Source organism: Tachypleus tridentatus, chromosome 13 (genome assembly GCF_004210375.1).
Source record: "Tachypleus tridentatus isolate NWPU-2018 chromosome 13, ASM421037v1, whole genome shotgun sequence".
NCBI classification, from domain to species: domain Eukaryota; kingdom Metazoa; phylum Arthropoda; class Merostomata; order Xiphosura; family Limulidae; genus Tachypleus; species Tachypleus tridentatus.
This window is the reverse complement of record NC_134837.1, coordinates 22,024,506-22,039,153: the sequence shown is the minus strand read 5'-3', so window position 1 is coordinate 22,039,153 and position 14,648 is coordinate 22,024,506. Positions and strand designations below refer to the sequence as shown.

At 31.8% G+C, this 14,648-nt stretch overlaps 1 protein-coding gene across 12 annotated transcripts in view; it reads left to right on the top strand.

Annotated features, from left to right (window-relative positions):
* The window catches only part of LOC143240204 (putative phosphorylase b kinase regulatory subunit beta), a 125,233-nt gene that overhangs the window by 59,746 nt on the left and 50,839 nt on the right, over window positions 1-14,648 (top strand). For all 12 annotated transcript variants that reach the window (XM_076482288.1, XM_076482286.1, XM_076482282.1 and 9 more), the window contains 2 exons: window positions 644-799; window positions 6,811-6,908. In XM_076482288.1, the coding sequence (XP_076338403.1) occupies window positions 644-799; window positions 6,811-6,908 (254 nt within the window). The remainder of the gene's footprint in view (window positions 1-643; window positions 800-6,810; window positions 6,909-14,648) is intronic.

Genomic DNA, 14,648 nt, shown 5'->3' with positions numbered 1-14,648 from the left:
AGATTTTGTCTTTATGGGCCTCAGAGTCTCATGTTCATAGTTAGTTCCGTATATACTGTGTCTACTGCCAGGGGTATCCTTTCTGCTTTAGGGTATGACTGCTTCCCTTCACTAAGACATTCCTTTGCATGCTCACATGCAACACCTCAATGGAACATTGTATCTCAGTAATATCTGACCTTACACCTGTTATCACACATTATAGCTGTTTATTTCATAACTCTCAAATTGGTTTTATGGGCTGTGAAGAAATTGGCATCATTCTTGTTCATATAAATACATTTATCAACATGTTAAAACTTGTTTAGAGTTTATAATAAGTTCTATATTTTACCTCTCTTAAATAGGACATCTATTAGAAATAGCTACAAAGTAGGGTATGGGGTGGTTACAGCCATTTCACACATTTGATTTTGTTTGTTAATAACTGTACAATAGAAAAGAACTTCTAACATGAAACCACAAATGGCAGACAGTAAATTATTTTTAATGGTTGAGTCTTGTTAATTCTGTACAGATTTTAATCTGCTTCAACTATAGTAATTAGAAATTAAGAATGAAGTAAAACATAAAACATTTTATAAGTTATGGAAAAGTCTAATGAATTTAATAAAAAAAATTCTTATTTCTTGCTCTGCTATAGATGCCATTGTACCAAAATATTTCTATGTTCCTCCTGAGTGTTTAGAGAGTGAGAAATGTGAACCAGGATCCCAACCTCGAGTCCCTAGCAGTGAGGGTGATGTGGGAAATCTCTTCATGGTGGGACAGGCTCTTTACATTTTGTCACATTTACTGAGTAAGTTTACTGTAAAAGGTACAATTCTTGTGTCATGAGGATTAAGTTTCTTCTAAAATATTTTCTGTCCATTGTTTCACTAATTATATTTATTGTAAAACATGTACCATTTATTGTGTCACAATCACTAAGTATATTTATTGTAAAACATGTACCATTTATTGTGTCACAATCACTAAGTATATTTATTGTAAAACATGTACCATTTATTGTGTCACAGTTACTAAGTTGTTGTTTTTTCTTAAAACATCCATAGTCTGTTGTGTCAGTTAGTTTATTGCAAAACTTTACCATCTATCATGTTACTTACAGAGTATTTTAATGAAGAGTAAATATCAATTATGGACTCGAAATTGTTGAGTATGTTTTGCTAGAGTTTTAAAATATCAGAACTTTTGGTTAGTAAAGAAAAACAGTTTAAGGAAAGATGGATTCCAGGCTTTTGATTGTAAATATATTAAATGGTACAAAAGAAAATGTGGTTTCCATTTGAAACAAAGGAGTAAAGTTGAAATCAGGTTAAGGGTTTAAGTCTCCAGAATGAAGGGTCTTTGTCTGAAGATGTTTACTGGAAAGTTTATTCAACAGGTTTGCACTACTGTGCTGTACATGGAGTAACAAAAGCAAAATGTTTCTCTGACTGAAAAAAACATGCTTCTTGGCTGAGGTTATTTACAAGAAGGTTTGTACAATAGGTTCACAATACTGTTATATACATGGGGTAGCTAATGCAAAATGTCATGTTAAATTTAAAGCTTGTTGATCAAGTAAATTACAATAAAGTTTGATTATAGTTTATGTGGAATAACTGGACAGATTTCCCTTAACTTATAGAAGGCTTCTTGAATGAGAAATTGCTTCAATTACCAATTTTTGTTGTCACTTTAAATACTTATAAACTTTAATTATTGTAGTTTCATTGCAACCAAACAAAACTGAAACAGTTTTTTTTAGGTTTCAAGTATTTGTTGTCACCTTAAACACAAACTTTTGATTATTCTATGTATGATAGTAGCTGAACATAACTGAATCAAGTTATGTAGGTGTAAGCTTTTCAATGCCATATTGACAAAAACAGTGTACTGACATTTTAGTCTTCAATGGCAATACCTTGCTAACTCTTTCAAAACAGGCATCATTTTGTGCACATCTCAGAAGATGTTAGTAGGTTACATTCAACATTTAATTAAACTACTTTCTTATCATATATAAATAAACTTGGCATCATGATGTAGCTAATAATTGAAGTTTTAGCATCATATAAGTTTTAGGTTCTTAAAGTTCGTAAGACAATATTTAAAATAAATTCTGAATTTCCTGTGTGAAAATTGTGACATTTGCTCTGTAATTATCTCTTCTTCTGTAGTTCAGCTTTTCCTTTTCAAGAAGTATGAAATTTAATGTAAATTACTCATTATAATGTTGTCATTGCTCAGACAAAGCACAATTTTTATAGTCTGCAATCTTATTTGGTTACAGAGCTATTAACTAGAAAATCAGACCCCCATTGTCATGCAGAGCTGTTACATCCTTCTTTCAGACATAGCCAGGTTTTTTCTGACATTTAATGCAATATTATTTATAACCAAAATAAATCCAAGGTTGTAATCTATTAAGTGATATATTATGTATTTTTTAAAATAGAATTGTTGATTTCCAACAGGAAACCTATTGACAAGATTAGCTGAATTTTTAACAGCTTTTGTTGCATAGTCAGAAAACAAGAAAAATTTTGGTCATCATTGAACATTGCCTGGTATTTGCATATTGTTATTTTTAGTTCTTTTGTGCATGGCTTAATAAACATTTATTTGCTGCAATAATACCATTAGTATAAAACAGTAGGGTTAAGTTTTCATGGACAGTTGATAGCAAAAAATAAATAGAGATGCAAGTAAGTGCTTTATTTCTTGTTTTTTGTGTATATTCTTTATTTATTAGTATAAAAGCAACTTAAATGTCAGAATTATAAAGTTTTTAGGCAAGATTAAATGAAGAATATTGATGATGATGATGATAAAATCTTCAACTTGTGATTAGCCTGTATATTTTGTAATTATATAGTGTAGCATGAAATGCAGATATCTACCAAGTGATTCACAATTTCTGATAGGATTACTTGTTAGACACAGTTCAAAGAGCAATAAAACAATAAAACTTTAAGTATAAACAGTTGTGTTCTGTTCTAAGTTTAAAGCTATTTATGATAAGCAAATGTAGTTTGATGTTACAAATTGAAATCATTCTAGAAAGAAGAAAAGGTAGTTTAGATTTATTTTGAATTATTTTTTGGTGGTCGATGAAATTGATAAACTTTGTATGAAGTTAGATTAGAGAAAACAATATAAAAATTTCTACTGAAAAATAGTGCTTTGTAATTATATAGGAGTTATTACAGATTACAGAAATGAAATTTGAAAACTTTTCAGATAAATAAAAGTATTTTCTGATATAATGGCTACCTCTACTTACAAAAAGCTTTATCAACTTGTACTGCTCTCTATTGGCACTGTTTTTTCTCACTACTGATGTTGATATTTTCATTTATCTCTGTATATTAATATGCAAATGATTATGCAGTAAACCTCCATCAATAGGAGTGCAACACTACTCTCAGCACTTTCTCTAATCTTGCAACTGTTAACTATTTCTCAATTTGCAGTTTATTGAATAGATGTGTTTTTTTGTTTGTAGTTTGGTTCACTTATCCACAAATTTTTACTTTTTTTAATATTCTACTTCAACTACTTTGTTCTTTACCATTTTCATTCCATTTTCTAGAGTGTTTCAAATTATTTTATTTCCTCTCATTCAGTTTCATGAGTTATGCACTCACAGTTTGGTGGCCATAAATATACAACTGCTGTTACTCTGGCAATGAAATTACTGAATATCTCCAATGGTTCAGAATTACAGTTCTTGGCTGAGGAAGTGACACCACTTGTCCCATGGGAAGTTTTATATTTGAACAGCCTTTTACCCCCTTTTAATATACCTCTCAGTAGTATGTTATTTTGGGGGACTTGCCCAAAACATTTTCCCCTTTGATGGATTTGATTAGTCATATATGTTCTCTCTATATCTCCTGTTTTCATCCCTACTGTTCTTGGAGATGAGCCTTTTGAGTCATTATTTAGTGTTTTCTCCTTCCCTGATTATTGGGGTTCTTGCAAGTTACTTTGGGGACCATTTGAGTTTGGTGATTACTGTGTTGATCCCTGTGTACTGTGGATGATTGTGTGTATAATTATCATTGTCCTAAGTTTCCTTATTTGGACTTGCTATATTTGGTGTCACTTCTAGCTTAGTGAGATCAGACCCCAATAATTTGATTAGTGTTTTGCATATTCATTTTACTCTGACCACTCTTTTCTTGGATCAAGGCTGGTGAGGGTCAAACTCCTTCAATTTACCAACACTGGGGGAGGTCCTTGGTGATTTATGCATGGGTCTAGAAAATTGTTTCAGTAAGTCTGGTCTTCTTTATCTCACAATTCTATTCCCTTCCTTCCTATTCAGGATCCCATTTTTTGCCCTCCTGATTCATTACAGGGGGCCTATATTTCCATCATTATTTGGATGTTTAGCTGCTTCTTATCTTCTGAAAAGAAGTCTCAGTACTATATCTTCATATCTTCTCCAGTTTGCTTTTATTGTGGGTTGGCTTGTCACAGTGGAGGAGTTTTCTCAGTTTTTTGTTTCTTCTCAGGGTATTTTCCAACTTTTTTCTCTGTTGGACCCGACCAGCTTTACTTCAGTTACAAGCTTTGGAATTTCTCACATGTAACATTTTATCTTCCACTTCTCCTACTGTGCAAGAGTTTCCATCTCTTTTGGAAACTTGGGCTTCTTTTGAAGCTTTCATTCCTCATGGTCACACCCTTGTGCCATCATTAATGGGTTTTAATATATCAGTGGAGCCTTGTTTGGGATCTCTTATATCCCCCTCTCTTACTGACCAACTTTGAATGTTAGTTGGATCGGAACAGTGCTCTTGTGGATGTTACTTTTGCTCCTCCCTGTCTGAAATGTCACCTTTTATGGATACTTCTCTTTCCAGTTGTGGAGTGTTTCTTGACATTGAGATAGGGTAATCTGCAGAACTGCCCCTAGGTATACCTTATAGTCTTTTGCTTCGTAAATATGTTTGTCTTGGACTGTACATTGATGGAATAACATGAGTAAAACGTAGGGATTACTGCACTTTTCTGATCTATGACATTTGAGGCATTTCCTATCATGGACTTGACATACAATTCCAGGAGCTGCAAGGTGTTGGTTGGTCAAATCTATTAACATGATTGCTTGGCTTTTCAAAATAATGTATCATTGCAGTGTCTCTAATGTTACAGTCCTCTGGACTCTCCAGTGCACTTTTTACATTGGGGGGTGGGGGATGGGCCACAGGAGTCTGTTTTCCTGAGTGTGGTGAAATCACATGCAGGTGAGAGTAGGAGGATGATGTGATGCTCTTCTTACAGCAGACCTGATGTACAATTCCAGATGCTGCTATGTATTTGATTTCTCACACTGCCATATATTGCTGTTTCTTTATCTAGCCAAGGCACCATTCTTCTAACTGTTTGCTGGATGTCATTTGCTGGGAGTCAGACATTGGTTGTAGCCAAACCAGTCACATAAGTTGCATGTGCTTGGATGTACCATGCTCCTTTCACAGACTGGATGATAAATTCCCAATACCACCAGGACTGGAGATACACCCCATATAGTTCCAGGTGACTGGTGTTGGTTTTATCTGTTTGAGACATAATTTCCCATGTGTGCAGTTGTTTACCCTCATCTACTGTTGACTGTACAAAAATCCACAGTGCCTATCATATTTTGGGCTGGGGATGAATGACTTTCTGGTCCCTCCAACTTTCTACCAGCCACTGGATGTCAGTTCATGGTGGTGTGCACCTGTGAATGTAAATTCTTTGTTTGAATGATCCTCTTTTCTGGTGGCATCTGTTCTTGAAATAAAAGATAGAGGATCCTCTTCCTACCACAGAACTAATTTACTGTTCCAAATACTCCACTTTATGGTCTGTTGCTCCATAGTCACTCTACATTGGGGGGGTCTCATTGTTTGTGTAACTTTTCTTTGGATCCTTCCTTTGTTTCTGCTATATTAATGCCACAAACAAGTGAGGATAATATCTCCCTCATAAGTGGTGCAGTCTTCCACAGATGTGTTGTTTTTAGTTCATTCTCACATCCAATGGTTTTCCTTTTACCACTTCTTCAAGGGGTTCACCTTCTGATCAGCTTGTGGGATTTGAGATTTTTTTTGTGAAAAGAGGTAAGATGTATCAGAAGTTGGCATTTTTTAAAACTGAAAATGAATTTCTAATAGGTACTAACCTTCCCTCACTTTTCCCACCCATCCACTCCACCTTTGGTGTGGCTTAGTATGATCTGACTAATCTCAAACTGGTCAGCTGCTGCAAGAGTAGAGAGGGTGCTTGTTACAATAGGGGCAGTGTCACAATACTGGTGTGGGCTGGTGTATAATTATTTGGATGTTAGTATGCAGAGATAAATGGGAGTATCAAGACTGGTGACAAGTGAAAATTCATCCCAATAAATGGCAGCATAGGTCAATAACGTTTTGTGGGAGTAAGTAAGAATCTATTGGGAAATGCATTTTAAGTGTAAGGAAATGTTAACTTTAATCTTAACATGAAAATCATTTTGCACTCAGACAAGTAAATTTAATTACTCTGCATTCACAGACAATTGTTTATTAAAAATAATTTATTAGAAAACCTAATTTCTTGTGTACAGAAGTCTGCCAGATTTTGCGATGATACACATGCTGTATTAAAAGTTACAGTACACAAACTGTAAAGAGTACAAAATGATTGTGAACTTGGTTGATTCAACTGAGCCTGTGTGAAAAGAGTTAAGAGTAGGAGTAGAGTTTTATTTTCATCTTGTAAACATTAGTAATTTTATAAAGTTTATTGTATAAAGGAATATTTTTGCTCAGTTTTGATTATTCTTTGTAGTTGATGGACTTTTACACATAAATGAACTGGATCCTGTTCGACGTTACCTACCTTCTTATAACAGACCTAGGAAGTCTGGGAGATATTCAGCTTTCCAAGTAGGTTAAGCTTCTTGTTAACACTGATTACATTATTTAGTAATGTTCTAAATGAAAATACAGAAAGTCATTGTATACATTGGCTAATAAATTTTTGTCAGAGTACAGTTTCAGGCTAAGAATGTCATGCAGTTCAGATTTATATTTCATTAGGCAAAATAATAGATATTTTAAATTGTTAATGCAGTACTATGGGAATAAGTTAGTTGTCACATATGGTTTATACCATTGCACAGTATAAGTAAACTGAATCCTATATTTAGTTATATTGCTTCATGATTATTTTGTGATCCATGGAGAAGGAACATTTTATATTTAAATTCTCTAATGAGTATGTTTTATGTTAAGGACAAATACCCAATTTAATGATGTCAAATTTCCAAATTAAATATACTTCTTGAATATGTGTTTTAAAAGTTGGTGTAAAAAGTATTATCAGTTTATCAGTATTTCACAAAATCATTTCAGTTTTTGTGTTGTGAAAATTGATAAATATGTGCATAATTATGTACCTTGTTCTTATGAAGGAAACTAAAGTAAGAGAAAGGTATAGTAGAAGATGATCATGATTCAGTCAGAAACTTCATTTAAAACAAGTTCTATAGTAATGCAGTGCAAAAATTTATTTGTTGTAGTTGTTTTGGATATTTATAATCCAGTCAAAAGTGTTATTTAAGCAGGGTTTATTATAGTCATGGAATTTAAAAATGACCATTTTCAAGTACAAAAATATCTTGGAAAATGAAAAAATATATATATATAAAAGAGTGGGAAAAGTTTCATGAAATATATTGTAAGTTTAATATACTTCAGACAACACTACATTTTTTATGACTGACATTTTTTGTTTTATTCTTTTCTGGTTTCTAAGCTGCTCTAAAATTTTTGTTCAAACAATCATTAGAAATAAGTAAGATGGCTAAGGTGCATATGCCATTAGGTACACACTTTAAGAGCATTGTCAGCAGTTTTGTAATTTAGTTTAGTATAAAGTGTCTTGGAAGTGTACATTTAACTATATATGGCTAATGATTGATAAATACCCTCAATGGCTAGAAAAGCTTTGGGCAAAATTCAAGCTTACTGTAAACCATATGTGAGAAGTGGTCTTGACAACCATAGTAAGTGAAAAAAACACAGTGAATTGGAACATGTGAATGCAACTGTGAAACAGATTTTTTATTTTTTTGCATTGTTTTCAAAATTTAAATGAAGCTTGACCACAGTGATAGTAACTGATAGCAGACTTTGTCTTCTATTATGACAAATAATGATATTTTTACAGCATTGAGCTCCGAGTAATTTTAAAAATTGCTTGACGTGTGTAATGTTCAATCAGTAAAAAAAAAGTTATTTTAAAACCAACAATTAATAAATACATAATTCTGAAAATAAGACAGTTTCTGGTCTCAAAAGTACAATAAAATACCAGTAACTTACTATATAAGTTTAAAATCTGTAAAAAAACAGAAACTGGAAAAACAGTCTTGTACACTTTTCTTTTTTCACATATTTTGACATATGTCAATGCATCATCATCAGTGGTATAATATTTTCCAAAATATAACCTTTATTTATACAATTATCAGAAGATCAGTTTCATGTTAAAAAATTTCATGCTATCTGCTCACATTTCTATCAGGTCCATCATCCTTATTTAATTACATAAATTTACTTTTGATATTTAATTATCTCAGTAGATTCATGTATATTCATGCTGATTAAATTACCAGTTTGTTCTGAAATAAACGTTTTTTTTCCCATTTAATATGTTTAGTTTCACTGATGTGTTCTGCTAAAGATGAAACAGTAACATTTTGTTTATGTTCATTAATTCTGAATTTTAAATTTCTTCTGGTTTATCCTATGTAAGCTATGTTATATTCATATAGATCTTATATATACCTTACATGTTTTAAACAGAAAGCTAAAAAATAATCTTACAAAAAGAGACATTAATTCCAATAAAAACCTAAAACAAGACAAAAACATAAAAATTTTAAAAGCAGTTAAAGGTAACGCTATAGTCATAATGAATACATCCAAAAAATGAAGAACATCCTGTCAGACACGAACAAATTTAAACCAATACACACAAATCCAACAAAGACACATGAAATGCAACTAAACAAATTACCACTAAAAATGAAAAAAGCCAACACAATTTCACAAACACTTTATTCCTACCTACATAAAACCGACTCACGCACACCACAATTATACGGCATCCCCAAACCTCATACACCAGATTGTCCATTACGATCAATAATGTCCACATATGAATCGTTTAATTACAATCTCAGTGAATACGTAGTAGGGGCTTTCTCCAAATATGTAACATCAGCCAACTCATTCATTAAAGACTCCTTTAATTTCAAATCTAACCTTGATCAACTTAATCATAAAGCCTTAATGGCCAGTTTCGATGTCATATCCCTCTTTACAGAAGTTCCAACCACTGAAGCCTGTGAGATAGCCTCAGAACTCTATATCTGAGACCCTAACCCAACTATAGACATTCCCAGCAACCAGTTAGCAACCCTCATAGAATTCACCACGATAAAGACAAACTTCATGTTCAATGACCAGAACTATATACAAACAAATGGCCTAAGCATGGGCAACCCAGTATTACCAGTTCTAGCCAATATTTTTATGACACAAGTTGAAACACAAGCAATTAACACTGCATTACATTCACCACTATACTGGAGATATGTAGATGCCACAATTGCTGGATTCAGATCTACAGAACACATGCATTTTTCAATCACATTAACTCTATACATCCCAACATTAACTTCACATGTGAACAGTCAGAAAGCAATAAAATATCATTTCTTAACCTCAAAATTACAAGAACGATACACAATTTCAAACAGAAATCCACCGAAAAATCACCCATACTGGACTATACATTCCTTGGGACTCAGCACATGAAGCAGAACAAAACCTCAACATACTAAGAAACCAAATAAACACAGCCATAAAACTATGCTCACCAGATAAAATTAACAAGGAATTAGACAAAATAAAACAATACTTCATCAACATCAATAAGTTTCCTCCACAAACTGTAGAAAACATTATACGCACACACGTAGATAGAAAGCAAAATCAACCAACAAAAGTAAATATATCTCACGAATCAAAAAACCACGAATCCATATACTGCTGCATATCATATATTCCCGACTTCAGCAGACAAATAACCAACATTTGGCAAAAACTAGTAACAAAATATGACATTCCAGTTAATACCAAATTTATTCAAAAATCAGGCACAAAACTGAGGTCTATACTATGTAAAAACTACACTGACAAACACCACACCAACATTATTTATAAAATACAATGTGATAACTGCCACGACTTCTATATTGGATAAAAAAAAAAGTAGAAAAATGGAAACCAGATTCAAAGAACATAAAACGTCACCTTCACACGTTTTTGAACACTGCAAGACAAATAAACACAACATAACCATAGAAAACACTCAAATACTAAATAATAAAACAAACATAAACAAATGAAAAATTAAAGAAGCCTTACTTATACAACAACTTAAACCCAAAATAAACCAATATAAAGGAACACCTTTATACCTGTATTAAATATAATAAAATAAATAATATAAAATTTTATATATTCAAACATCTAACACTGCCCTCTACATTCCGACACTCAGTTACACAACCCCTTCCAAACATGTGTCCAGCTTCTGGTCAGTTACCTCTTTCTTTCTTTGTGAATCTGACAATGACTGAAGAAGGTCAAAACATTGTTCGCTCTTCTACGTAAAATATTTTCTCAACCCAAACAAACCTTTTTTGCATATATTTCTATACAAATGGGATTTCTCAACATCACTGAGATATAAATTTTGTTACATTTTAAATTTAACTCTTAATATTAGATACAGTAGGTCTGAGACCTTTACCTGTTTTATGAACTTTAGATAAGACATATAATTTAGGTGGAATAAGGTTGCTTAGAGATAAACTTGATAAGGTGTTAGTTATACAACTCTTTAATTTTTCTTTTATTTATTGAATTAACTTTAATATTCTCATATAGACCTTCTTTCAGAAAATTAGAAACTTGATCATTTTTATTAAGAATTATAATTTGTCCACCTTTATTGGCTTTACAAATCAAATCTTGTTCCTTCAAACATTGCAAAATTTCAGTCCTTTTTGTTATTATTTTTTAACTTAAAATTGTCTAACAAAATACAACACTCACTTCTAACAATATTCACTTTTTCATTATTTACTTTTTTCAAGTTAGTTTCAATTTCAGTCATGATATCCTTTTAAGAACTTTTCTTGGACCAAATGAGAAATTTATACATCTGTTTTGAAATATCAGTCTGTGTATCATTTATTATTAAATCTGATTTATTTATGACTACAGAATTATTTAAAAACTATTGTACTTTTTGGCAATGAATTTTCTTCATAACATTCATCATCTGCTTCTTCTTTCTTTGCTAATAAAGTTTTAAACTTTACGTCTAACATAATTTTCCATTTAGCAGTAGTTTCCTGTGTAGTTATCTTTTCCCACTCCATCCAGTCTTCATTCATTTCTTTAGCTTTGAGGTATGCAACATTGTTTCAGTCTCATAGGGGTTTTTACTGATTTTAATCTTGTATAGTAAGTTATTGGTATTTTATTGTACTTTTCTTATTTTTAGAATTGTGTTTTAAATAATTGCTGTTCTAAAAGAATTATGAGTTTTTTCTAAATATCCCAGAATCATTAATTCTGATCATTCTTTTAATCCTGTGAAAAGATTAGTAACTTTTATGAGGCAAGAGAAAGTGTTTGTTTGTTTTTTAAAATTCGCACAAAGCTACTCGAGGGCTATCTGTGCTAGCCGTCCCTAATTTAGTAGTGTAAGACTAGAGGGAAGGCAGCTAGTCATCACCACCCACTGCCAACTCTTGGGCTACTCTTTTACCAATGAATAGTGGAATTGACCATCACATTATAATGCCCCCACGGCTGAAAGGGCAAGCATGTTTGGCGCGATGGGGATGTGAACCCACGACCCTTGGATTATGAGTTGCACGCCTCAACCCGCTTGGCCATGCCAGGCCAAAGGGAAAGTATACTTGCTTGTTAACTTGTGGCCTTGTGTTTTCTTTCTCACATTCAACACCAATTCATAAAACAGAAAAGTTGAGTGCTGCTATTGGATTGAAGTTTGAATAAACATCTGTCGTCTAAACTGTTGGATTTCTACATTCACATCTGGAACAGTGATTAAGTAAGAATGAGGTGTGATGTTCTGTATTTCTAGTACATGCTTCATCAAATGACTTCCTTTAAAAAAAAAAAATGGGACAAAATGGGTGCTTTCACATTTATAAACTTTTTGCAGTTGTGTGTGGAATGCCATAGGTATTTCATTAGGTAAACAAGTAGACATTTTAAAACTAGATGTAGCGCGAATGTGAACTGAAAATTCTTTAACACTATATAGGTGCAAGAGAAAAAATACTTAACTAGTTCCCTGCCAAATGTGGACACTTATGATGTTGCATGTAGTACATGATGCAGTTTCTGTTTGCTGTTTAAAGATATTTCTGCCATAAAAAAATGTTTAGTAAAGTAGTAATCTTTGAAAAATTCATGCATAAGTTTTGGTAATACTCATGGATGGAAAAATGCCCATATAACTGAGAAGGCTCTGCAGCTGTGGCCTCTGATTTGCCATTATGTTGAAAGTATGAAAAGGATAGAACTGCTAAATCTAAAAACAAAATTGTGTGAAAAAAGTTCAAAATAAGAGCTGTGCTGACCCTGCTTTTGCAGCTAAAACAAGCATCTTTCAGTGCATTGCTAAATATGTCACTCAAACCCCCTTCTCCCATACAAACAAGCTTATGCTGCTGCTCTTATGTGAGAACACCCACAGATTCATTAAAGATGATGGTCTCTGCTTTTCAAAAAATAAAGTATTTGTTATATGTACTTAATTATGTATTGTTAATATACTATAGACAGATAATATGATGTTATTATCTGGATAGATATTTTAATATAAAATTGTACTGTTCAGTGTTCCCAACAGATATTACCAGTACAATAGCACTTTTTACTTTTCTGCTGCTAGTAGCTGCACAAAACAGTGATAATACAAAATATAAATACTTTCTAGTTATCCTTGATGTGTTACAAAAACAAACACATATCAACACATACTGTATTTGTAGTTAAGTATCAATTCAGACATTCTTAATAATTTACTCACCATATAATCACTTTAGTTCGTAATTTTATCATATGTTACTTTATCAATAATCTCATAAATATATACCACTGATAGCAGTGTAAATGTTTACATATTGTATGGTATTAAAGAAAGAAAGAAAAAAGAATCATGCAAAAACATAGTTTAACCATGTGCATACAGATGGATCAAAGTGCATATGTGATTGTCATGACCTTTTCCAAAGCTACATTTAAAATATAGCATTAAACTAAGAACAACAAATAAAAGTGATTATAAAGTAGAAAAATGGTGTCATATGAACAAGTAAGTGCAGTTTAAGAACTTATTTAAGTATTTCTTGTTTAATGTATATTGAATATTTTATTGTTTAGATGGTACTAAAGTAAAATCCAATTTTATTGTGGTTATGATATTTTTTTGAGGGAGATAGAAACCATAAACTGAAACCCACTCCTCACATCTTCATATTACTTTCTCATTCACAATTTGCCATCAAAGCTGTTTGACATTTACCATTACATCATTTATAGCCAATAGAAAGGGAATTTTAATTTGTATAATTATTTATATTTCTTAACCAGTTTGAGATACTCTTTGTTGTATCTCCTGCAGATTGATCTTGATAGGTTCTGGTCAATCAACTAAGGGAATTATATTAAGGCATGTATACTTCAGTGATAAAGCAAGCTAAAATATAATACTTATAAGAGATTGATTGCCTTTTTGCTTATTATTATTTTATGTCCTTAAGTGGTTATTTTATGTACAACTACTGCTGACATAAGTTAAGAAAATAATGATGTATTTAATTCAATTTTATGACATGAACTATAACTTTATCATATGTGGTACACATTGTACCATGTTATTAAATGTTAGATATGGTTTAAAGAACAATAAAATAATAATGTTGAAATGAAAACAAATATAAACTGCCACAGCCTTTAAATTATTTAGGACAAATAATTGTAATTTTCAGTTTCAATCTATAGTCATTCTGCCAAGGTAATTTTGGTTTTTGTTTTGGGTGGGGGATGCATCCAGGTCAGTTAAATTAGCTGAGTCTGTATATTGTTATGATAAAGTAATAGATGAAATATAAAGTTTTCTTAAACAATCTTTGATATTTCTTAAAGAGATAATAGAATTTATGCAAATTAAATCTAAAAATTGTAAGATTAAAAAAGTATTTTTAAGCTTAAAATGAAAATTATCTTGCATTTATTCTAGTCATTCTTAATCACTGACTCAAAGTAAATTCAAAAACAAATAAGTCAAGGATATATTTTAAATAAAATTCTGATATTTTGTGTATGAAAGATTTACGAAAAACTTGGCAAATTTTGTGAACATATGCAGTGAACATTCAAAATTATATATAGTTTCATGGTTACAAGGTTGGTCAGAATGACTGAGCTTATATGCATAAAGTTAATACTGATAAGAAGTGTAAAGTGATACTTATTTTATACAAAATTGTGCTTTAAATATATTTG